The sequence below is a fragment of the Micropterus dolomieu genome, unplaced genomic scaffold (genome assembly GCF_021292245.1).
Source record: "Micropterus dolomieu isolate WLL.071019.BEF.003 ecotype Adirondacks unplaced genomic scaffold, ASM2129224v1 contig_13823, whole genome shotgun sequence".
NCBI classification, from domain to species: Eukaryota; Metazoa; Chordata; class Actinopteri; order Centrarchiformes; family Centrarchidae; genus Micropterus; species Micropterus dolomieu.
In genome coordinates this window covers 3,605-29,742 of record NW_025742809.1, presented here as the reverse complement: position 1 = coordinate 29,742, position 26,138 = coordinate 3,605, and the positions used below count along the sequence as shown (strand labels likewise).

The following is a 26,138-nucleotide window of genomic DNA, read 5'->3' as shown; positions in this document are numbered from 1 at the left end:
TGAAGCCATCACAGTGAACCAGAGCAAGTTGACCAAAACATTTCCCAGCAGCCACTTCTCCCACAGCAGAGTCCAAACAGTGCTTCCTGTTCTCTACAGTTAGGTGTCTTATTGGAAATGGTCTCAGTAGATGACAGGATCTGTCTCGTCTCTATCCTTTCTATTGGCCTCCATTTCTCCTCCTGTTTCCTCCCCTTTCTCTCTCTCCCTCTTTCTCTGCCTACATGAAGCTGACTGTGGAAATGTTGTCATCATTCATACTGATGGACTGCTGATATCATTGCTGTCCATTCTGCAGCAACACACAGAGGCCAAAAGCTTGTCTATGAACCCTTTCCTCATGAAGACATACAGGACTAAGTCTGCAAGAGGACTGAACCTAACAATTGTAAGAGACAGAATCAAATTGGTCCCGTCACGGTTTACATCCAGGTAGACTATGATGCTGGGCAGGAACAGCAGAGTGTAAATAAGCAGCACCAGAACCAAAATTCCCACAATTCGTCGTTTTTCATCAGGGGAGACTGAGGTGGAAGCAGACAGGGCTTTGAGGGTCCCAACCAGGAAGAAGATTAACAGTGGGAAGGGAAGGAGGAGCAGGGCAGGGGGGATTGTGGCAACAACCTCTTCATTATAATAGAAATAGAAAAGAACAGCATAGACTATAGGAACAACCCAAACCACAACACAGACCACCACAGAGGTCTTGACGGTTCGTCTGCAGCGGTACCACAGCGGGTGGGCGATGACCAAATACCTGTAATACAAGATGGACACAAAGTCTTTGAGGAGCTTCAGAGTTATAAACTAATATTATGTTCAGACACAGAAGGAGCTCCACACATACTGGATAGACAGATAGATACCTTTCCAGGGCGATGCAGACCATGAAGCCAACACTGGTAAAAAGAGCAGAGAAGTAAATACATATGAAGATTTCAGTTATCTTCTCATCCAAACTTTGTGTCGCGTAGCCGATCATGCAGCAGAGCTGAATCAGGTCAGCAATGAGAAGGTTGATGAGGTAGATGGGAGCAACATGATCACTTCTCACCTGCAGGAAAACATTGGTAAAAGTCAACAAGCAGTTGGAAACATGTTGTGAAGTCCACCTCCTCCCAAATCTGTCATCCTGCTCTGCCCAGCAGCTGCAGTCAGAGCCATTTCTGACTTTTCAACAGAAATCTCAGATATGACCCACTGGCCAATCACTGCAGGAACAAGACAAGTTTTTCAGCCACAGATATGAAGTGTTCTGGCTCAAACACATGAGCTGGATTTATCCAGACTGGAGTCGCAGTTTGAGGCTCATGTTTGTGTTTGCAAGGTGAGCCTCTCTCCTCATTGTATATGCATTTCAGGGAGGATCACACAAAAAAGATGAGGAGACATGTTAATAGAGGTTCATTATGTTTCATTGGATTTACTGAAATCACACATTTTTTCACCTGTCAGTTTGCAGAGAAAAATAATAATAAGCTGCAGTAGATATAGGCTTACATTTAACTAAACAGTTATTATAAACCTCTCTCTCTCAGCATGAGTGGAACAAAGACAATGTTTTCAAAACATTGTGTAATAAGGAGATTTAAAAAAGTACAATTCATAAAATAAGATAATGATAACATAAGATAAGATGTAACTTTATTAATCCCCCCGTACGGGAAATTTCGGCCGACACAGCAATACAAAGGAATATAAAAGAACAGATGCAGTATCATAGAAGTATTAAGACACTATTTACACTATAAAATCAATATTTAATTATTTACAACCATTTACAAACAGATAAATGTCTGAAATTTAATCAGGAAAATCCGTCAGGTTGGTGCTGTGGTGTTGTGGAGCCAGATGGCTGATGGCACAAATGAGCACCCAAAGCGATCAAATGATATCGACCGAATGGATCACATTCTAATAGCAAAACGAGTAATTTTGCTCGGGTTGTGATGGTCAAATATACTGTATTGATCCATCGTGTTACAGCCGCTGTTTGGCCGCTAGTAAAAGTTACTTCAAAGCACAGGGAACTTCCTGTCGGCTCGGAGGCATTGCGAGCCAACCAATCACAGTGCTTATGGTCCGCGTCGACTTGACGTGTAATTACATTTTTGAGGAGGTGCACATCAGGCTACGGCATAGGTGACGCCATAGGGAATGGGGTTACGTAGAGGCTACGCCATCGATTCGACACAGAAGTATAAATTACACTTTACTCCAATCTGGAACAATCCTGACATCCTGCAAAATAATAAAATGCTTCTCAGCCAGCCGTAGAGGCTTGATGGTGTCAAAAGCACTGGTGGAGCCGAAGAACGTGATCCTCACAGTGCTGGGTGGCTTCTCCAGGTGGGTGTAAGCTCTGTGAAGCAGGTAGATGATGCTGTTGTCCACACTGATGTCAGCCTGGTACGCAAACTGCAGAGGGTCCAGGCAGTAACGTGTCAGGGGCCTGGGGGTTTGGCGGAAGGGTGTGGAGGGAGGAGCCTGAGATGGAAGGCAGAAAGGAGAGCTGTTCGTTAGGGGGGAGGCAAGCTGGGGCTGCTGAGCTGTGATCCCTTGGACTAGCAGGGAGGCATATGGTAGAATGGGTAAGCGAGGTGAGGTTACTTGAGGAAGGGGAGGTTGAGGGGGGTCCAGCCAGCATTGTTGAGTCAAACCTGTTGAAAACACGGGTTTAACTTGTTGTCCCCTCTGCTGCTCCTGCTTGCCTGTTACTGCCTGTGATGGTCCTCTCACCAACCTACACCTCTCTGCTGTTGTTCTGCTGCACCTGCTCTCTCTGGATCGCTTTCTTGGACTCTTTGTTGTCCCCTGCCATGAAAGCAATATTTTTCTTGTTCAACAGAGATTTGATGTTGACTAGTGCGCCACCACTGCCAACAGCGGAATGTTAACAGTGATGGCAATGGCGGCCCGAGAACTCTTGAGGCAGGTAGTATGGTTTCAACCAGCACTCAGCACCTCAACATCTGGCGTGCAGATTTCTGTCTTCGTGGTAACATGTCCTGTGTTACACCATTTGGAGTTTACAAAGACACTTCTCCCAACTTCTTACCATTCTTTTTCTTCCTATCTGCTCGAACTAGCGAGAAGCCGGCTAGTTCCACTGAGCAGTCTGGTGTTTTCCATTCAACAAAGTTTCAGTCAGACATAACATGCTGGACGTCCCCCACGACAACCGAGGAAAGACAGGTCTTGTATCGCCACCGACTTCCTGTCTTCTTGTTCCTCGCCATCACGCCAGCCCATCATCCTTTCCTTCTTATCCTTAACTTCACCGAGATCTCCCTTGGACATGCAGCAGGTTGATCCCAAAACTGTAAGAGCTCCTCACGTGAGTAGGCTCTGGTGTTTTGTTGTCTGGTGGTCGCGGTATCCATTGTTATCCTGTTACAGGTAACGATAACCGTTGTCTGTGAATTTAGGCCTTCACCAGAGTACTATTTCCAAAAGTAGTATTAGTCACAAACCAAATGTTCCCCCTTGCTCACATCCACTGTTATGCCGATGACAACCAGCTCTACATCCTCACCAAATCCATCACTGCTGTCACTTGCTCCACCATCCCAAACTGCCTCACAGAAATGAAATAACGAGTGCAAGCTAACTTTCTTTAACTCAGCAGTGAAAATCCAAAATCCTTATCGGCCAAAAATCCCTCATCAATTTGTGCCACAACTTCTTTCTGTGCATCGATGGTTGTATGTTTCTCAACCTCTGTGTTATCTTTGCTCAAACTTTTTCATTTGAACATTACAAAATCTGTATTCCTACATCTGAGAAACATTGCCCATCTTTGTCCCTCCCTTTCCTTCTTGGCTGCTGAAACACCCATATCACCTCATCACCTCGTGCCTGGAATACTGCAACAGCATTCTGTATGGCACACTCGCCAAATTCCTCAAAAAACTTCTATACTGTACATCCAAAAGCACCAGAGACCACATTACTCTTATCCTCCAAAACCTCCACTGGCTCGCTATCCAATACAGAACCCTGTTCAAAATCCTCACCACCTACAAAGTCCTCAAAAACAAGGGCCAAGGAATGTTTGTTTGTCACATTACAACAGGTTGTAAAGTGAAAATCAGTTTGTAACTCCCTTTTGCTACGTAGCAGACAATCAATCATTAAAGTGGTAAACAGAAATGAACTATATTCAGTGGAGCAGTGCTGAGGATGAATTAGAGTTTAAAAGTCTGACAGCTTGGGGGAAAAGCTGCTCTGCAGTCTGGTTTTGCGGCAGCAAAAAACTTCTGTATCTCTACCCAGAAGGCAGCAGGGTGAACAGGGTGTGGCTGGGGTGGGTACTGTCCTTTAGTATCCTTTGGGCTCTGCAGGTGTGACAGATGGAATAATGTGTATTACCAGAGCAACAGTTGAGTAACATTTGATGAGCTCATATTTAATATTATTGCAATTCTCATATTTTAATGGTATGTAACACTTTATGGTTAAAGTTGTTGTCAGTTGCAGCAGTTACCGTACTTTTGTGTTTTCTTATTTTTTATGTGCAAAATGTCTAATGTTTAACACAGTATGTTCGGACATTGACGAGTAAGCTAGCCATGTTAGCTTCTGGCAATTGTAACCACAATGTTGTGGATGAAAGTGGCGCTTACTTGCCGTTCAGAGACATTGTACTTGTCCTAGTGTGTTCCATATTTACATTTCTGAAAAGTACTGAGTACTGTTAACAGTGTAATTGTGAGTGCAATGTTATCACCGTGTATCTTGTCTATTCCCGTATTTGTTTGCTCCATTGTTTAGAGTGGGTAACGCTACTGCAGATACAATAGCTGACCAAAAATAATGATTGATGTACATTTTCTATGGCAATATTTCAGTAGCCTATCGATGCTTGTTATATTTCAGTTGTGTAGATATGAAACAGCAGAACTGTATACATTATGTATGTCATATTGTGTTGTATGTATATATGTAAACTGTACTGACGTTTTATATGTTGTTTTGATATACAGTCATTACACACATGATCTGAGGAAAGTTTGTTTCCGTGCATCTTCCATTTAACTACTCCCCTTTTTTGGGCTTTTACACAGACACCACGATATCAATGATGCTTGAGAAATGGGTACCAATGATTTTCTGAGCAGTTTTAATCACCTGCTGCAGAGCCCTCCGGTCCTGGGCCGTGCACATCCCGTGCCAGTTAGTGATTTTTCAAATGAGGATGCTTTCTATTGCTCGTCTGTTCTAAAGCTTCCTTGAGAAATTCTGTCGTTTTTGAGCTTTCTTCACCAGTGTGGAGATGTGAGATGACCACGTCAGGTTCTCTGTGATGCTGATGTCCAGGAACCTGAAACTGTTCACCTTGTAGTGGTTTTTTATACACTGCTCAAAAAATTTAAGGGAACACTAAAATAACACATCCTAGATCTGAATGAATGAATGAAATAATCTCATTAAATACTCCTTTCTATACATAGTTGAATGTGCTGACAACAAAATCACACAAAAACTATCAATGGAAATCAAATTTATCAACCCATGGAGGTCTGGATTTGGAGTCAAAATCAGAGTGGAAAACCACACCATAGGCCGATCCAACTTTGATGTAATGTCCTTAAAACAAGTCAAAATGAGGCTCAGTAGTGTGTGTGGCCTCGTATGACCTGTATGACCTCCCTACAACGCCTGGGCATGCTCCTGATGAGCAACTCCATCTCGGTACCTAGTAGCAGTCAGGCTACCTCTGGCGAGCACATGTAGGGCTTAGGGCCCCCCTAAGAAATGCCACCCTACACCATTACTGACCCACCGCCAAACCGGTCATGCTGGAGGATGTTGCAGGCAGCAGAACGTTCTCCACGGCGTCTCCAGACTCGGTCACGTCTGTCACATGTGCTCAGTGTGAACCTGCTTTCATCTGTGAAGAGCACAGGGCGCTAGTGGCGAATTTGCCAATCTTGGTGTTCTCTGGCAAATGCCAAACGTACTCCTTTATTGGGGGTGTCTTGCTAAATGCCTATAATTTCCACCTGTTGTCTATTCCATTTGCACAACAGCATGTGAAACTGATTGTCAATCAGTGTTGCTTCCTAAGTGGACAGTTTGATTTCACAGGAGTGTGATTGACTTGGAGTTACATTGTGTTGTTTAAGTGTTCCCTTTATTTTTTTGAGCAGTGTATATACACACCTCTCTATACCTCTCCGGGAACCATCACCTTATCGTGGTGGAGAGGTTTGTGTGCCCCGGTGAACCTGGAGGCTGTGTTGTCGGGAGCTTAGTGCTCCTGGTAGGGTCTTCCAAGGCAAAGTGGTTCCAGGTGAGGGGCCAGACTGAGAATGGTTCACAAAGACCCTTGATGACAAATCGAGGAAGAGGAGGAGAGACCCTGCCCTTAGGAAGCCCGGGGCCCCCGTCTGGAGCCAGGCCCAGAGGGAGGGCTCGTCGGCGAGCGCCTGTTGGCCGGGATTGCCACGGAGCCCGCCCGGGCTCAGCCCAAAGAAGCAACGTGGCACCCCCCTCTCCATCCTTTGGACCCATCATTCATCGGTGTGGGGATACTCACAATTCCCCAGCTGAGCACTGCTACGTTGGCATTTACTCCGGTGAAAGAGAGGGTCACCTCCCTACGCCTTCAGGTACTGGGGGGGAAAACTCTGACTGTTGTTTGTGCATATGCACCAAATAGCAGTTTAGAGTATTTGGCCTTCTTGGAGACCCTGAATGGAGTTCTGTATGGGGCTCCAGTAGGGGACTCCATAGTTCTGCTGGGAGACTTCAACGCGCATGTGGGCAATGATGGAGATACCTGGAAAGGCGTGATTGGGAGGAACGGCCCCCCTGATCTGAACCCGAGTGGGTGTTTGAACTTATGATCCTTATGCTCGAACACCATGTTCGAGCATAAGGATGCTCATAAGTGTACATGGTACCAGAGCACCCTAGGCCGAAGATCAATGATCGATTTTGTAATCGTTTCATCTGATTTGAGGCCGCATGTTTCGGATACTCTGGTGAAGAGAGGGGCGGAGCTGTCAACTGATCACCATCTGGTGGTGAGTTGGGTCAGGGGGTGGGGGAAGACTCTGGACAGACCTGGTAAGCCCAAAAGGGTAGTGCGGGTGAACTGGGAACGTCTGGAGGAGAACCCTGTCCGTGAAATCTTCAACTCCAACCGCCAGTGGAGCTTTTCTGGCATCCCTGTGGATGTTGGGGACATTGAACAGGAGTGGGCAATGTTCAAAACTTCTATTGCTGAAGCTGCAGCGGAAAGCTGTGGTCTCAAGGGGCGGTAACCCTTGAACACCGTGGTGGACACCAGTGGTCAGGGAAGCCGTCCGACTGAAGAAGGAGGCCTTCCGAGATTTGTTGATTTGATTTGATCTCAGAGGACTCCAGAGACGGTTGCAAGGTACCGACGGGCCCGAAGGACTGCAGCCTCTGCTGTGGCAGATGGGAAGGCGGGTGTGGGAGAAGTTCGGAGAAGACATGGAGAAGGACTTTCGGTCGGCACCAAAGTGTTTCTGGAGAACTGTCCGCCATCTCAGGAGGGGGAAGCGGGGAACCGTCCAAGCTGTGTACAGTAAGGATGGGACCCTACTGACCTCAACTGGGGAGGTAATTGGGCGGTGGAAGGAACACTTTGAGGAACTCCTAAATCCGACTGACACGCCCTCTTTAGTAGAGGCAGAGCTTGAGGCTGATGGGGGATTCTCGTCAGTTTCCCTGGTGGAAGTCACTGAGGTAGTCAAACAACTCCACAGTGGCAAAGCCCCAGGGATTGATGAGATCCGCCCAGAAATGCTAAAAGCTTTGGATGTGGAGGGGCTGTCTTGGATGACACGTCTCTTTAACATTGCGTGGAAGTCGGGTACAGTGCCCAAGGAGTGGCAGACTGGGGTGGTGGTTCCCCTGTTCAAAAAGGGGGACCACAGAGTGTGTGCCAATTACAGGGGTATCACACTTCTCAGCCTCCCTGGTAAAGTCTATTCCAGGGTGCTGGAACGGAGGGTTCGGCCGATTGTCGAACCTCAGATTGAAGAGGAACAATGCGGTTTTCGTCCCGGTCGTGGAACAACTGACCAGCTCTTTACTCTAACAAGGATCCTGAAGTGGGCTTCGGAATATGCCTATCCAGTCTACATGCTTTGTAGATCTGGAGAAGGCGTATGACCGGGTCCCCCGGGAGATACTGTGGGAGGTGCTGCGGGAGTATGGGGTTAGGGGGGCCCTTCTCAGGGCTATCCAATTCCTGTACATCCAAAGCGAGAGCTGTGTCCGAGTACTCGGCAGTAAGTCGGACTCTTTCCAGGTGAGGGTTGGCCTTCGCCAGGGCTGCACTTTGTCACCTATCCTGTTTGTGGCCTTCCGGTTTATGGCTGTTTGGGCTTGGGATCTCATCACTGCTTTTTGCGGATGATGTGGTTCTGATGGCATCATCGGTCCGTGACCTTCAGCTCTCACTGGATCGGTTCGCAGCCGAGTGTGAAGCGGTTGGGATGAGGATTAGCACCTCTAAATCTGTGGCCATGGTTCTCAGCAGGAAACCGGTGGAGTGCCAACTCCAGGTAGGGAATGAGTCCTTACCCCAAGTGAAGGAGTTCAAGTACCTCGGGGTCTTGTTCACGAGTGAGGGGAGACTGGATCAGGAGATTGACCGGAGAATCGGAGCAGCGGGGGTGGTAATGCACCTGCTTTACCGAACCGTTGTGGCAAAAAGAGAGCTGAGCCGTAAGGCAAAGCTCTCGATCTACCGGTCAATTTTCGCTCCCACCCTCACCTATGGTCATGAAGGCTGGGTTGTGACCGAAAGAACGACATCGCGGGTAAAAGCGGCCAAAATGGGTTTCCTCAGGCGGGTGACTGGTGTCTCCCTTAGAGATAGGGTGAGAAGCCTGGCCATCCGTGGGGAGCTCAGAGTAGAGCCGCTGCTCCTTAGCGTTGAAAGGAGCAAGTTGAGGTGGTTTGGGCATCTGGTAAGGATGCCTCCTGGACGCCTCCCTAGGGAGGTGTTCCAGGCACGTCCAGCTGGGAGGAGGCCTCGGGGAAGACCCAGGACTAGGTGGAGAGATTATATCTCCACACTGGCCTGGGAACGCCTCGGGATCCCCCAGTCAGAGCTGGTTAATGTGGCTCGGGAAAGAGAAGTTTGGAGTCCCCTGCTGGAGCTGCTCCCCCCGCGACCCGATCCCGGATAAGTGGATGAAGATGGATGGATGGATGGTATACACACACGCAACAAACATATTTGTGTTTTTACTTGGATGCCAGCCAGGGTTAACCGGACAAGTCATTGCGTCACAGATTCCCACCCACAAAGGATATATGTAATTTGGCAGTATACACTCAAAAGTAAATCTGACACGTTTCATTAAAAATCCCACACACAGAAATCCATTTTGGTGTCAATCAAGAAAATATGTTGTCAGCAACATTTCAAAAAAAGCAGGGCGTGCTTTCAACAAACAACCAATTAAGCAATCAGAAATTAACAAAAATACCTAGGGGAAGAGCTTGCTTATGCTTATGCTTAAAGCACTATATAAATAAATGTAATATTATTATTATTATTATTGTTGTTGTTGCTGTTGTTGAATACGTGGACAAATGAACAAGACCTGAGGTTGGCGCTAAATGAAAGTCAGAGTATCACAAGAGTTATTAAGATTCAGCCTCTGGGCTCCATGAATGTCTGCAAAAATTTTTATGGCAATCCATCAAATAGTTGAATGTCTAAAAAATTTCACAATTTACAATTAAGAGCCCACATAATGTTGTACAAACTGCTTTGACTGTTTGATGTTTGTCTTGAGCTGTAACTAAATGGTGCCATTAACCTCAACAGTTGAAGAGAAGGCTGGATGGAGCCACACATGGAAACTGCATCTGTTTAGGGTCCAATCAGCTTCATGTACATTTTATCTATGGAATCAACCCTGACACCTAGCCCCCAAACCAGATCCAGATCCTTTACAGACAGACAGACTGTAGGACAGACACACGACACAGACAGGAAATAAATAACTCTCAGTCAGAATGTACATACCATAGAATAAAGAGCACAGATGGCCACGAGGGTCAGAGGAAGGCCGACAGCAATGATTATGTATGTCACCACATACAGGATGAAATTGACATCATTGTAGTTAAAGGTGATGTTATTCTCGGAGTTGGAGGTGATGTCGCTGTAATCAAAGCTTTGGTCCAGTGAGTTAAAGTAGAAATCTTCCATTCTTCAGAGTGAAACCTGTTTGAGAGATCAGGTTATTAAAGGGAGCAGGTTTTTAATATCTACCTAACATTGTTCAGTGACATCACTAAAGCTGTGAGGTGAAGTTCACACAAACACAGTGTACCTATAGTTTACCCACAATCATATCAAATCACAAACTGCTGTCTTTCACTTTCTATCATCATTCCTCAACATTTGTTGCATTTAACTTTTATTTAATCAGATTAGAAAAGAATAACAAGTTCTAGTGAACAAATATGTTTACGTGCTAATGTTTCTTCTCACCGTCAATGACTACATTACTACCTATACAGCGAACAAATGGACTTTATTCAAAAGAAATTATTACAGCTTAACAATTTTGAGTTGGAAGACAGCAGAACAGCAAACTCGTCCAGCTAAGCCAGTTAGAGGCAGGGTGGGGCGGGTCATGCCTTCACCATAGTAGGAACATTTGTTTGCATATCAACCCCGTCTCCCTCTGTCCTCATATCCTGTCTCCTGTAATAAAGGATAAAATGGCCACCAAACACAAACTAACTACATAGAGGTCATTACAGTGCTTGAAGTGGAAAATAAATAGGTGCCAGGACTCCCTCTTTGTGGGTCGTTGCTATTTATTCAATTATTAATAAATGCTCTACATGGTGGTTGGTGTCGGATTGGTTAATGCTAAGTGCTAACTTGTCGTAATCATAAACATTCATGCAGAACAACGAGTTCAGTTTGTCATGTCAAGTTTGTTGATTGGGGGTCGCTGGGTGTTGTAAAGTGGTGGGGACATAAGGGCTCAGATTAGGGGTGTGACGGCACACACGGTCACAAGATGAGAAGATATTTTAACAGTTTTCTGATCAGTTATGGTGGAAATGTCTTCATTTATATGAACAGAAACAAAATTAAGGTGGCAGGTGAGAATTCAAAAAATAAAAATATAACAGAATATAATGTAGTAATCAGCAGTTTGTTGTTTTAGCTTAAGTTACTTTTTTGGACAATGCACATTTGTTTATTCTATTTTTCAGTGTGTTGTTTGCTTTATTATTCAACATTTCTTGTTGCTGTTATCAGAACATTTTGACAAAAGCTTTCAAAAAGAGATTGAGGCATTATGATTCTGACCTGTCCCCAGCGTCCCCAGTGTAAATGACACCTATCTGTCCGTGTGATTGGTCAGTTCACAACAAGTGACATTGACGAGCTACTTTCAGCACATGGCTGCTTAAAAGGCACCCGAGCTTCTCTTCTCCCACGTCTCTCTCGGCCAACAGAGTTTAGCAGTCAGGCGGGAACGGGAGCAGGTGAGCTTGGGAGAACTCCTGGTACGCCAAAGAGCAAAATGTTGAGGTGCCAGTACTGCGTCCCAGTGTGTACTGGCCCACCTCAAACACTGGGTTTGTATGTTATTTTTAGGACTGATTGAGAAACACTGATTCATGTTCTTATTTTACTGAATGTTTAATGGTCCTGTCCTCCTGAGACTTCATGAACAATTATTAACCACAAAACTGTTTAGCATATCTCAGCTGTCATCATTCCCTGAAAAACATCACCATAAATACCACTCTGTGGATTAATGCTGGGTCATAACAATATATAGATTGGTTTGTAGGACTAGCTGTTCCAATCCAGAAGGACCAGGACCAGGACGCTGTTGACTCTGCAACATCCTCCCAAGGGACTGTAAGCTCAACGATAGAGGACAAGGTCAGGTCTCTGGATCGGATCATTTACGGGTGTAGATGAGATTATGACCTATATCGGCAAGCATCTTCCAGTCTGGCAACACTCAGGGCTCATGATTCTGGCCGTTGGGAGTTTGTGAATCTCTTCTCTTCCTACCAGAGAAAGGCCATTTGGCGGGGAGTGTTGGCTGGACAGTATAGGGCAAGACTTTGATAGTTAGTCTTCTGGTTTCCAGTTTGGCTGCCAGGCATATCAGGACTTGGTTGTGCCTCCAGGTGTACCTGCCTTTTGTGAGGCTGGTGGTGCAACCCACAAGTATGTGCTTGAGGTTCGTGGTTCAGGTTTGTCTAGCAAATCCTGGACTGCTCTGGTTGAATTCCACTTCGTCCTTGTAGTAACGGTTGGAACTGAAACCCCCACAACTGTGTCCCGGGACTGCATGAGCAGCATGTATAATCTTACTTTGGCACATCTGTATTCTGATGTTAGGCTAGAGACTGGGAGTAAAAGGACTGTAAAAGGTTGGCATGAATATGTAAATACTCATTCGGACGTTTGAAGGAACGATTTGCTGTTAGGAGTGTGGCTTTGAGTTCATGTCTTTCCTGTTTTAGTCTGTGTAGCCTTGTGTCCTCGTTTACTTGGTATCTGTTTTCATGGGTTTGGTTTTGGATTCTGTGTTTCTATAGCTTTATTTGACCTTAGGGTTTTGTAGGTAAGTTTAGTCCTTTGTTCATTCGCATGTTGTCTGTTTGTTTCCCCTGCTGTCTCTCTGCCTGCCTGTGTCTCATTTGTCCTAACCCCCCTTCACCTGTGTTGCTCCCGCCCCGCTCGTTAGTCCCTGTGTATATATATGCTTGCTTGTGTCTTCAGTCTTTGTCATGTTCTTGCGTCTGATGCTGAGTGTTCTCCTGTGCTCTGTTCTCTGTGTTTTTGGATCTTACCTTTGGATAGTACTTTGTTCCTTGTTTTTGGATTTTGACTGTGGATTATGTTTCTGTTGGAATTACCTTTGTTTGGACTCTTGCCTCAAGTTCCTGTGGAAGCCTGTTTAAGTTAAGTTTTGAGTTAATAAATATTTTCTGCACCACCTCTCGTATTTGGGTCCACACCTCAGTCTGCACTCAGTCTACCCCATAACATTTCCGGCTTTAAGGAAGGCGATGGACATAAACATGAAGAAACTTCCTTTTGTGATTTGCGTATTTTTTTCTGCACAATTATTGTGAAGTATTGTTAAGAACTTGTAAACGAACAATGCATAAATGCTGCTCACCAGTACGACAGGGACTTCAACCCACCCGAAAGAGTTTATCTGAGAGCAGACAACAACGAAAATAAGGGGAAACGAGTCAGACAATCTTGATGAAAGTTCTTGACCCATAATGTAATATTTACACAGGCGCGTGCATGCGCAGTGTAGGTGAATGGTCACATGATGACGTGAAGGGTTTTAAAACTGTTTCAAAATGATAGGTAGCCTAACATATGTGCATGTGGCCACAGTGCTATTGTGGTGGATTCTAACCACCGGCCCAGCTGAGCAGAAATAAACTGCAGAGAGTAGAAGGCAATTTGTAATATAATAACATACAGTTTAATAAAATAATACACAGATGACCATGGCGAACTTTTGGTCTGCAGAGCAAATAAATAAATAATTGATGTAGTACGACGGTACTATCAGCAATGGAAAACGGGCCAAAACCGAATCGAGGCGAGCTGAGCTGGTACCAGTGATGGAAGAGGGGCTTTATTTACCTTTTTGAAGGTCGGTTGTGGAAATAAATGCTAATGAGGATGACATTAGCTTTTCTTTTCATTGAGACACAGAGGTGTGTTCAGAACACTGTGAGGGAAAGTTACAGTGTGGGACATGACCACAGGTGGAAAGAGTACTAAAATATTGTATTTAAGTAAAAGTACTGTTACACTGATGAATTTTACAAAAAGTACAAGTAAAGTTACTTGTATAATAATCTACTCAAGTAACTCATTTAAAATGTACTCAGAGTAAACATTACTTAGTTCTTTTTTTGATTTTCTTAAAATAACTTAAAGTGATTTGATATCTTATTTATACTTATTTAATTAAACTGCAGTCTTTTGCGATGGGCACAAAGCCAGATTTTAGTTTGTTTGACAGATACTTTACCAAAGCAATGGTGCAAAACAATGTCAGAGACCTTTATAAGTTATTATGAGAAGTTTTGTGAATCTGTTCACTTCATTATGAAACTGTGGCGGAACAGATTGGACTATGGCAGGCTGGACTGGGAAAATGGGAAACACTGGACTGTATATGAAGCCATGTCCCTATTTATGCTATATTCAAGCCGGTGGTCATTTTAATGGGACTTCATAGGCGTTAGCATAATTAATTTATAATTAACTTAAGCATTATTAACTAGTTACCAGCAGGTTGCTAGTGCCAACCAATAATTTGAGCAAAGCCTTTTACTAATCTATGAAAACTTATTTTACTAACTACCTGTGGTACAAGCAGGGCGCGAACAACAGGGGAGCATGGCTCCACTTAAGAAGACATAACGTGCTACTTTTGCCATTCATTTCTATTTTTCATCATGGATAATGTGTAAAACAGGAGCGTCAGACTTCATCCAGCCAGAGGGAACGATCACAGACTTTCCGCAGTGGGCCAGGCCGCTCTGCGACAGTCGTTACCTGTACTGCCGTACAACATCCAAGTCACACCAAACGGAGTAAATTGTAAAGTCACACAGACACAAAGTATTTATTTATGATGTTACGGCATTTAAGGCTCCAGCCCCCCCCGCGACCCTGTATGCAGGATAAGGATAACTTCTTTCACATTGTCATTATGGGGTATTGTTTGTAGAATTTTGAGAATAATAATGAATTTCATCCATTTTGGATGTAACATAACAAAATGAGGAAAAAATTAAGCGCTGTAAATATTTTCAGGATCCACTATATAGTTTAATACCTTCAAGTGTTTAGATATCGTTGTACACCTCATCAGAATCATGAAATCATGAAGCACATTTTTTCCTTATTCCATAATTCATCAAAATTCTCATTCTGTCCCTCCGAAACATTCGCTGTGCAGAGTCTGCAGGTATTCCATAGCCTGTGTAGAGCGTATCTGTGTGATACTGCCATAGAAGTCACCCAAATAATAACAACAATGCATTTTATTTGTAATGCACTTTACATTTGAAGCAAATCTCAAAGTGCTACAAGGTGAAAGCTTCAATATAAGGTTGAAAATAAGCATCAAAATGTGAGTGTAAAAACAGCTGCCAGCAAGGCTCGTTAAAAGTCAAAGGTCCTGCTACAAAATGTTTTATGTCCTTTTTTAAACTCTCAATAGTCTGAGTACAGTTAGATGGTCAGGGAGGGCATTTCATAGTCGAGGAGCGTCAGAACAGAAAGCCTCTATTCTTGGGCAGTTTTAAACAGGCAGTGTAGGATTGCTAGGTTTAAACTAGAAGTTACTGTGGCAATTTCCTAAACCCTCTGTGGTCACCAAACTTCACAGCTGTAGGCTGTTCAGGTTCATCAGCAGTCACTAACATATTAATATGGTATTAACTTTAGCTTCAATGTGTTTAAGATGTTTATTTTGCCTGTGAGAGGTTGTGACTCACCCAGTGTGTGTGTGTTCGACTGGATCCTGTCGCTAGCGTCCGTCCCGCCTCGTCCAGCTCAGTCCGTTTGGTTTCCTTTCTCCCCCAGTCTATTTTGGATCTGTTCTGACATCTCTGTCCCAGTGTCTATGGTTCCTTTGCTTCCTTCTCTCCTGCTGTACTGTCTGTTTCCTTGTGGTGGCTTGATTCAAAGTTCAGCATTATTCAGTTTTTTTATGATTTGTTTTACTTTATCCTCGGCCTCGGTAGTGGTTCTATGCATGTTCTGCATAATCTTTGGTCTGCTTTCCATAAAATACAGCTCTTCAAACAAGGTGATGGTCATCTGGGCTAAGAGAGGCCTGCACCTTAAATATTTTTATTTAATAATGATTAATTAATAATGAATAACTATAACAAAATGATGCAATATTAAAAAGAAACTAGCATTTATATACAAAGAATTTATTTAACAAGGTGAACAAAGCAAAACCAAAAAAGCAAGATGAAACTAACTAAACAAAATCAACTAAGACAAAGATCTGCATGTCTGATGAAACCGGGGTGTGTCCGTGACCAATGAGCAGAAGAGTATTTAGAAACTAATAATTTTACATCTAGGCCTATAAAATAGGTCAGCAAAATATAGCTATACTCAAAACAGCAACCAACAAAACAAAAGTAAACTACACAAAGTGACCTGACTGAATGAGACATCAGGGGACATAAAGTATACAGCAGCTTGGTCAGACCAATTCACACACAACCTCCAACTACAACTAATACAAACTACACCTAAATCCCCCTTCAACATGGCAGCACATGGTACGGTTTGATTGGCAGGCCACAGGATATAACAGTCCACCCTTGGCCACGCCTTTCTCTCCTCCAGGAAGAACCTCCCTCCAGCACGGTAACAAAAGAAACAATAAGGATTAATATAACAGAACAATGTGAACACCTGTGCACGCCATTTGAACAGTGTATGGCTAAAAGCAAATGTATATTACAACTCAAACCCTCAAACTAAGTTATTTTAACCCAAACCATGAGAATTTCTAACCCTAACAAAATGCTTTTGGTTCCTAAATCTTTCACGACATTCAAATTGTTTCACAACATTAACATTTTATTTTGAAAGTCTAAACGGATGTTGCATATCTCTTCTTGCTAACTTTGACCGCAGAGCCCTACATTTACATAAATTACACTAAAGGGTACCCAGGGCATTAAAGCAACGCCAAGGGGTCTTTGCAAGGCGTATGTGACGCCCTGGGATGAGAAGGGGTTGGGTTTAAATAGCCAGTTATTAATATATACTTTAAAGTTGGTCACCTACTGTTGGTTTATTCATATTAAGTCATTAATTCATAGTAAAAATCATAAATTTAATTGTTCTTTTTATTGAAATTTGAGATCATGAAATTTAGACTTTGGATTTTAAAATTTGGAAACTTTTTAAACTAATGTCGTTAAAAATAGTAACCTCGACTCCTCCTCACAGGGTCACTCGCAGGTATGATGAGGGGCTGGGTGAGAACAAATTAGTGACCGCATTGTGAACATATTAGAAAAGTTTAAGTTCTTAGGTTCTGTTGAAGGTCAACAACAGAGAATTTATACAGACAAGTCACAATCTTTCTCCAAAAGGCATCTAAGGAACAATGAAATAATTGGAGGAGACGCCACGACACCTACGTTGTCCATTTCTTGAAAGTTCAAGAATAAAAGCCAAGCTGTCAAACCAAATCAAACTCTATTCATTCCCCATTTATACTAATGAGAGACTTTCCCACATTTCCCCAGCCCTTCATACCCCGTCATCAGCTTTTCAACATCCAGCTTTTACAGCCTTCTCTAGTTGAGACTGTTTCCTTGTAATTATGCTTTATTGTATACAAAATTGAAGGTTACTGTACTTTGTTAGTACTTAGTAGTTTTTACCCCCCTATTTACTTTTGTGACAGAACATACAGGTAACTATGAGAACACAGAGCAGGAGGATTGCATTAATGTGGCCAGTGAGTGTATTTGTTTACATGTTATGTCTGTTTTGGTCAGATTTATGAACAGCCGGTTCTTCTGGTTCAAGTGGATTTTATCTGATGAGGTGTGTGTTTCATAGTATTACAGTGAGTCATGCATTTTTCACAGAAAGGGAGGAGAGAGTCTCTCACTGTTAGTCTCGCTGTAACAAGACTAACCTGCGCAGCAGCATCAGCTCCTGTCACTGCAGCAACACAAACACCTGCAGTCAGAACTCGGGGCTTCAGCTGCTCCTCGCATTACTACAACAACACAGAAGTTATGAAGTGATGATGAAGTCGGTCTGTGAATATTATGCCTTGTGTGTGTGCGGTGGCCTGATTCTGACTCTTGGCGGGGTGAAAGCGTCAGATCAGGTGGAACAGGTCAGTCCTGTCTGCAGACATTCCTCCACGGCCAATGAGGAGAGACCTGAGAGGCGTTGACCAAAAGAGGCGAGGATAGCAGCAGTCTCACCTGCACCTGTCAGAAAACACACCTCAACCTCTCCCTTTACACCAACGACAGACAGACAACAGAAACACCAACAGCAGGTCGACAGAGATGGACAAATTTGCACACATGGTGGGAGAGAAAGTGGGTGAGTAAAGAGAGGGGATAGGGGGAGATCTGTGTTTTCATGTGCATGATTTGTTTGGTGTATAGACTGTTGTCAGGTGAAATCTAAAATGCTTTTTTTGGCAGCCTTAGAGGAAAAATGTGTAAAACCATCAATCTAGAAATACAAGTTTTTGGAAATGTGCCTGAAGATTTTCACATTATGAGTTTAAATGTTCTTATATTAATGTTTTACTGTTGACAGTCTCGATATGTTTAACGGAGGTCTTTTAGTGTTCAGTTCACTTTTCATTTAGCTTTGTTGTTTTGTTTTTCTTGCTTTTAGCTTCTTGCTGCTTCCACCTGAGACACAAACGTATTAATAATCTAATCGTCTATAATATGAAGTTTAAGTGGGAATAATTCGCTGGTTACACAGAAGTAAGCTTATGTCAGAGAGAACTGGACTGATGTTATTTCTGACAGATATTTTAAACCTCATACAGACATTTCATGGGATTTTCTATTAAATCGGTCCTCCCCAGAGCTCCAAATGTTTTTGTTGAGTCTCCCCTGAGTGACTATGAAGAATGTCTGACTCTCATCATAAATAACCATATAAGTAGCTAGTGTTGGAGAACGTTAAAACTAAATGCTGACTTCTTCAGCCATTTACAGTAACACTTAAACCTCTCTTAAAGCTCTGTGCCCCCTTCTCTTGTCGGGGAAAGAAGCCGCCCAGCTGGCTGTGTCCTGTAGTACAGCAGAACTTTCTTTGTGTTGTTCAGGGTGAAAACACGTGTACCAACAATGTGCGCACACGCACTGAAAATGTTACACGCCACTAACTTTACACACAGGAGGATGCAGGCTACTTGACTTGGAAGTCACTGGTGCTGTGCAGCCATAGACAGTATATTACTGGACGAAGCCTCCCCGCTGATTTGAATGGAGAGCAGTGAAGCCAGTTTTGGACCAATAAAATACTACTACAGGGCTGCTTCCTGTTGGCAACAGCGTCTTCTAAGCATAATCACGCAGCACAACTGTGGTTTAATGACGTAGAACATCGGCAGAAACACCGTAATTCTGGTAGCTGCGCCAACAAAAACTCTCATGTCTCAGCGTGTTTGTCTGACTCGGATCATCACTGATTAATCAGCCCACCTACGAGACTCACCTGTCAAACACCAACTCAGCGTCACTGATGGACGAATAGTTTTTAGATTGCTGAGAGTTTATAATCTAAACAAGACGGTAACATCTGTCATGTGCGACGGGGTGTCTCAGGTTTTGGGCCTGCATGGAACCCTTCAGGCAGGCTTCACTCTCCGATCTCTGGCTTACCCCCTTGTGTGCAGCATGTGTAACATATCCAATATCCATTTTGAAGTGTTGTAGGTTTCATGTGAATAAGCAGACATAGAGATGAAGTTTATGAAATATGTGAAGGTGAGGTGCAAATATTTACATGACGGACAATAAATAATAATAATCACCATAGCTTTAGGGATATTGAACTTAATACTGTTCCTTAATCTGTGATTAATCGTGCATATAGTTTCACAATCCGTCACTACAAGGAACATCACTCGTACATAAATCCATGTTTTATAATGTTCCTCGTGCTTTTATTTTGAAAGTTAGGACAGGTATCTAAAACTTCCTGTTTCACCACAACAGCTTCCGGGTGCACTGAAATAATTTTACATGCACAGATGTGCTGGTATTTCAGTGTTTTCAGTATTCAGTTTCGTCTCGTACTCATCGGCTCCTGACTGCAGGACAAATTACACAAATACATACAAATAATCAGATCCAACACACACACATCACAACATGTGCACCTTCCGGATTTTACCACCTGAAAACGAGAATAACGCGGATCATACAGATCTGTCAAAACAAAGATCTGATGTGAGACGCAATTCATGACAAGTTTAATTTATATACAGCTAATGATCAGAGCTGGACCGTCCTATAATCTTTGTTTAAAAGGGGTGTGGGGGGGATTTCATGGTCCACATTTGTTTGGTTTATAGACGCCCTGTTGTCAGGTGGAAACCCTGCATCTTGAGAGGAAACGTGTGTCCAAACCTGGGAAAACAACTCTTTGGAAATGTTGAGGCCTGAGGGTTTTATGTTGTGAGCTCTGGCCGGACAAAACGTTTAAATGACTTTATATTCAAGGTACGTGCACCAGCACGTACCTTGAGATCCTCGGGCAGAGGTCTGTTGTCTGTTCCAGAGTCTCGACTGAAAACTAAAGGGGACAGAGCGTTTGCTGTCAGGGCCCCGAGGCTCTGGAACAGCCTGCCCGAGGAAATCAGGTCGGCTGAGTCAGTGAACTCTTTTAAGTCCCTTCTTAAAACATACTTTTATAGGAGAGCTTTTCCCGATCTTATTTGACTTTATTTTATCCCTTTTATTTTATTCTATTTTACTAATTTTATATAAATTTTTCATGCTCTTATCTTGTTTTTTTGTATTATTCTTTACACTTGTTAAAGCACTTTGTAATTTGTTTTTGAAAAGTGCTCTACAAATAAGGATTATTATTATTATTATTATTATTATTATTATTATTATTATTATTATTATTATTTATATTAATGTTTTACTGTAGAAAATCTCATTACATTTAGCTGAGAAGTCTTCTGGTGAAGTCTTCTCTTTTTGTGTAGCTTCGCGGTTGTTCTGGGATTTTTTTATTTTTGGCTTCCTGCTGAGACATAAACATACCAATGATCTAATTAGAGGGAATAAACTGCTGGTTACACAGTAATAAGCCAAAAACTGGACTGATGTTGTTTCTATCAGATGTTTTGAACCTCATACAGACATTTAACGGGATTTTCTTTCATCTTGACTCTCCCCAGAGCTTTTCATTGATCGTCCCTGAGTGACTATGAAGAATGTATGAGCCTCCCTCCATCATAAATAACCACATTTTTATTATATTCACAAGGTAGCTAGTATGACAGAGAATGGATTTCAAAAGACTGCTGTCTTCCAATAAATCACTAAACTGTTTGGGGCCAAAATGTTTTTACAGTTTGAACCCAACCCTACATAGACCCCTCAGGTCATCAGGGGCCGGTCTGTTGGGTGTCCCAAGAGTCAAAACAAACCCTGGAGAAACGGCGTTTAGCTTCTACGCAGCAAACAGCTGCTCTGCCTCTACTTTATAATCTAGACTAAAAACATTTATGTTCTGTTTTATGTCCTTCTGATAAACTACAAAGCTGCAGAGTTGGTGCACCAGTTAGCAGCTGAGGCTGATGGGAAAGTCATCAGTTCTTCTGGTATTTACCCATAAACCAAAGTACTGGACACATTAGCATGATGAGGAAGTTCTAACAGTTGATCCTGAGGGGAACATGAAGGTCTGAACCACATTTAATCACAATCCATCCAACAGCTGCTGAGACTATCAGTCTGAACAAAAGCAGAAAGACTGACGTTACCATCAGATAAACATTTTAAAGGCCAAACACCAAAAATAATGGATAACTAATGAGAGCAAGAATTGTTCTAGTTTCAGCTGCCATTTAAAGTATTTACCTCAATTATTATTTTCTGCTGGGGGCAAACAGGCTATACATAAAAATCCTCTGCATAAAGTAGAAAAATGTAAATATCTTGGTGTATGGCTTGATTCTGATCTCATTCAAAACACATATTGATCATGTCTTACGTAAAATAAACTGTGGAATTAATGTTCTACATCGATCTCATAACTGCTTTCCACGTAGTGTGTTACGAGGTGTGGTGTGTGGACAGAGAGGACCCAAATGCAGCACTCTGAGGGAAGGAGGTTTATTGAGGGAAAAAGGGTGAGAGGGACTGGAGGGGAGGGAGAGGAGGACGTCGGGGAAGCACAGGCACGGGGAAGCAAGGAGACAGGGGGCCAGGGAGCCGGGGAACACAGGGGCCGAGGAAGCGAGGAGAGGCGGGGGAACAGGGAGGACGCCGTGGGGTGAAGTCCGAGGAGGAGTGGGCCGGTGGATGAGCCCAGCCGAACGGAGGACGAGGGTGAGTGTACCTGGGAGGGAAACAGACAGAGAGACAAGGTTAGGGATGACAGAGACAAGGCACAGGGTAAGTTTGAAGAAACATGAAAGCCTGAACACGGAGGTGGCACCGGGTACGGAGCAACGACGATCAAGCGAGGATGGTGTGGAGAACCGGGGTAGAAATACAGGCTGGGATGAGGTTGATTACTGGCAGGTGTGGCAGGCTGACGAGGTGGCTGATGGGATGCAGGTGCAGGTAGTTGGCTGGGCTCAGGAGCAGAGAGAGAGAGAGAGAGAGAGAGAGAGAGAGAGAGAGAGAGAGAGAGAGAGAGAGAGAGAGATCTCGCACACAGGGGAGAAAACACAGGGAGGCGGGCAGAGAACAGAAAACCAAGGAAAAAGCAGAAAAACTGATAAAAAGTAGAAAAAACCAGGACACTCACCGTCAGCCGGGCTGCTACCACAACATAGTGTGTGTAAGAAACTTGCCTCTCACCTTGTACTCACTGCACAATGTATGATGCTCTTAAATGGCCATCTCTAAACATAAGAAGACAAATTCACTGGTTTCAACTTTACAACAGTATCTTGTTCCCGTTAATCTAAACGATCAGTTGAGGCTCTCTGCTCAGCTTTATTTAAGAAATCAGTTGGCAAAACAGCTTTTATGTTTAAAGCCCCAGCAGATCGGATTAACTTACCCTCTGATGTTAGATCCATTAAATCATTTGGATGTTTAAGCACACCCTGTCTTCTTACCTCGTGATGGACTGCTGGTGTAATCAATGAAGTAGTCACATTTTGTATACGCTATACTAAAGTTAATAGTACTATTATTTGGTGATCCACTTACATACAATTTCATTTGTACTACTGGCCATATTGACCATCTAGTGGTTGTAAAGTTCTTTAGATCTCTGTAATTATTCTAGTTTTGTTGTGTTTTCCTGTTGTTGTTGTTGTTGTTGTTGCTCTGTATTTGTGGGTCTGTGTGTGTTTACCTGAAAAATGAATAGTTGTACTTTGTTTTTATTTTGTCACTGTTCTGCTGTGATGTGTTTTAGGACCTCCTCGAAAACGAGATAGTGCATCTCAAGGTGTATCTTAATAAAACAATTTAAATATAAATATCTACACTAAATTTTCTTCTTTGCTCTCTGAGGTAAACGCCCGTCTGGTTCTGTGGGTTAAATCTTGTGGTTTTCATGTGAGCTGACGGTGGGATGCTGTTTGCCCTGCAGGAGGTGTGGTGGAAGGAGCCGTGAAGAGCGCTCTGGGTGTGAGTGACAAGAACAAGGACGGGAAGAAAGGGGGGTCGTTGTCGCTCTTTGGAGGCGGCGACAAGAAGAACAAGGAGAAAGGAGGAATCTTCTCATCCGGAAATGACAAGAAGCCGGAGGAGAAGAAGGGAGGGTTCTTCTCAAAGGTCTTTGACAACGACGACGACAATGGGAAATCCAAAGCTTCAGGTTTTGCAGGTCTCTTTGCTGAACAGGGGGGAGCGAGTGCTGCCGGAGGAAACGAGGAAGGGAGTGGAGCAACAGGTGGAGGGAATGAAGTGCAGTTTGGAGGAACTGAAGGACCGAGTGGAGGAACTGAAGGACCGAGTGGAGGAGTGAATGACGGTACGTATGGAGAGTGAGCCACAGACTGACCTCGGCTGACCAGCGACCTCTACAGGTCATGACAATAACGACGATGACTTGAAATAATATAAGCGATTATTTCTACTGATATCACAATTCCAATATGATTTGCAATACCAGACAGAACGATCATTTCCCCACAATTATCATTTTCAATGAAAAAAATATTTTATATTATGGTGTGATACCAACAAAAGATGTTTCCTTACGTCTGTAGAACGGGATGTGTAGGCCAGATGTCTCTGCAGCACCACAATGTCCGATTTAAAATGCTATTTTGACACATATAACACTTTTAGAAATATTGCACCTCCTGCGATTTGAACTGCACCAGGCCATATTGCATTTTTTTAAAAATCAATTAATTGTTCAGTATTACTACTATGTCCACTTAGGTACTGTACTTAAGTTTAAAATTGAAATATCAGTACTTCTACTCCACTACATCTCAGAGGGTAGTCCTGCACTTTTTTCTGCACTTCATTTATGTGACAGATGAAGATTTTTACAAAGAATTTGATCAAATCTGATGTTGTAAATTAAACTACTTAGTACTATCTGCTGATTTCAGCTCCTCATGTGAGAATTTGCTGCTTTTCCTTTTTTCTCTGAATGATTGTAATAACTGTTTGTTAATAACGTTGAGTTTTGGACTGTTGGTTGTGAAGGACTCACTTTGGGCTGTGACAGCAGAATCTTTACAAACCAAACAATCAATGGACTGAGGAAGAAGAACCTGAGGAGAGATGATTATTCTGTCATACTGAAGTAACATTTTCACTGCAGGACTTTTACAGTGTGGTATTAGTACTTTTACTGAAGTAAAGACAGTAAAAACACAAAGTACTAGTGTGGCACATCACATCGTTCATGAAAATATCAATTTAAATCTTAATGTGACTGAAATGTGTCTCCTGATATGTTATTGGTACATGTTGATGTATTTACTACGCAGTCGTCTCTGGTGACAGGATTTTTCCATCCAAATGTTTGAGCAAATATTAACATCATTTACAGTAACTGCTGCCTGTCTCCACCCACTGCTGCTGTATGAACATGATGGAGATAAACAGCTGGTGGAGTGAAGTTTATGTGCTTAGGTTGTGTTTCTCTCCCTGCGAAAGGTCTAGCAGGCAAAAGAAAGATCGTACAAGTGAAACTAACTGTTGTCTTTTGTTCCGTCTCAGATTTGTTCTCTGATCTGTCGGATGTGGCCAATGAAATGTCTGCAGGGAATTAAAATGACTGAAACCCGCATCCTGACCTCTGAGGAGAAACCAGATTCTGCTGAAAGTCAACCGACCTCACCTTCAGTCTGTATCCGCGTCTGTAACGAGACCTCAGCTGTCAGGATGTTGAGCTTTTTCAAAGACTTTTAATGCTTGTTATTTATGAGATCACTGATGAATGAACACTTTGTACAGTCTCTTGTGTGTTAATCTGTACACTAACAGAAATGTAAGAACACTTTATATTACTTAATATTTACTTATATTAAGTAAGAGCTCATCTTGATCAAATAAGTTAGCATAACATTTGATATTTATTGATTGATTAATTTTCCTGAGTTGTATTATGGGCAAAAATCCTTTTCAAAAAACAATAAAATACAAGCCACAAAGCACATGAAGGTCATGATTTAGGGAATGGAGAAGACGGCTAATGCTAGCTGATGATATGTTTGCGGTCAGACTGTGATTTTGAGCTTTTCCTCCGTGGCACCTTTTACTGTCTCTTCCTCACGCCACGTTTTAATGCATTTTCAGCACAAGTGTCAGGTTTACTTTGCTAAATCTAGATGTAACAACAGGTAAAACTTTGAATAAAGCATTTAATCACAGACACCTGTGTTTTCTGTAAATGTCAGCTTAAGCACGACCACATGGAGACGCCGTGGTCAGGTCAGGTCAATCAGCAGCCTAGTTATAGGCAAAGTGACGGGCATTACACAGAACCATAGGTGCACAACACTCTGTTATCCTTTTAAGAACTCAAATTCCCAGCAGTCTTAGTTCTAAATCATTTGTCCAGACTCAAGTTCATCCAGCCAGTTTACAGAGCAGTCATTCAGACCGCAGGTACAACGAACATCAGAGTTCAGATGGCGGCTCTTAGTCGTGTTTTTATGGGGCAAAGGCAATGAAAGAACAGAAAGGAGATCACATGGAGTTGGTAGTTAGCTTCAGAAAGACAGAAACCAAGAACATCATTAAACAGAGTGAAGGAAAGGTGGGAGAAACGAGATGTGAAGGAAGGAACACGAGAGACGAGACTATATCCACTCAGATTTGGACTCACTGGACTAAACGGTACTTCGGTTAAAAAAGGTAAACATAAGTCAGGCAGATGTGACTTCTGTGGGCAACAAGAACCAGCATGTTGCGTCAGA

The 26,138-nt window shown here is 43.0% G+C and overlaps 2 protein-coding genes across 5 annotated transcripts; one reads left to right on the top strand and one right to left on the bottom strand.

Annotated features, from left to right (window-relative positions):
- Window positions 1-9: 9 nt before the first annotated feature.
- On the bottom strand, window positions 10-10,207 carry LOC123966616 (G-protein coupled receptor 4-like). Its single transcript, XM_046042757.1, has 3 exons — window positions 10,022-10,207; window positions 867-1,054; window positions 10-757 (listed from the first exon to the last, which is right to left on the bottom strand). Exons 1-3 carry the CDS (start codon window positions 10,205-10,207, stop codon window positions 256-258), a joined length of 876 nt encoding a protein of 291 aa, XP_045898713.1. The 3' UTR covers window positions 10-255.
- A 7,779-nt stretch (window positions 10,208-17,986) lies between these two features.
- On the top strand, window positions 17,987-25,589 carry LOC123966617 (circumsporozoite protein-like). Of its 4 annotated transcripts, none has more exons than XM_046042758.1 (3): window positions 17,987-18,130; window positions 23,345-23,728; window positions 24,937-25,589. In XM_046042758.1, exons 1-3 carry the CDS (start codon window positions 18,094-18,096, stop codon window positions 24,987-24,989), a joined length of 474 nt encoding a protein of 157 aa, XP_045898714.1. In that variant the 5' UTR covers window positions 17,987-18,093; the 3' UTR covers window positions 24,990-25,589. The 4 variants fall into 4 exon arrangements, 1 of the variants encoding a protein (XP_045898714.1); XR_006824037.1 differs by lacking the exon at window positions 17,987-18,130 and adding an exon at window positions 22,468-22,579; XR_006824038.1 differs by lacking the exon at window positions 17,987-18,130 and adding an exon at window positions 22,519-22,575.
- Window positions 25,590-26,138: the final 549 nt, after the last annotated feature.

Bases quoted from the DNA above. Each gene is read 5' to 3' on its own strand.
- LOC123966616 (XM_046042757.1), bottom strand. From the start codon at position 10,207: ATGGAAGATTTCTACTTTAACTCACTGGACCAAAGCTTTGATTACAGC. The intron at 1,055-10,021 runs GTATGTACATTC...GTTTTCCTGCAG, and splicing joins TCTGTGCTCTTTATTCTATG to GTGAGAAGTGATCATGTTGC. The intron at 758-866 runs GTATCTATCTGT...CTTGTATTACAG, and splicing joins GTCTGCATCGCCCTGGAAAG to GTATTTGGTCATCGCCCACC.
- LOC123966617 (XM_046042758.1), top strand. From the start codon at position 18,094: ATGGACAAATTTGCACACATGGTGGGAGAGAAAGTGG. The intron at 18,131-23,344 runs GTGAGTAAAGAG...TTTGCCCTGCAG, and splicing joins CATGGTGGGAGAGAAAGTGG to GAGGTGTGGTGGAAGGAGCC. The intron at 23,729-24,936 runs GTACGTATGGAG...GTTCCGTCTCAG, and splicing joins GAGTGGAGGAGTGAATGACG to ATTTGTTCTCTGATCTGTCG.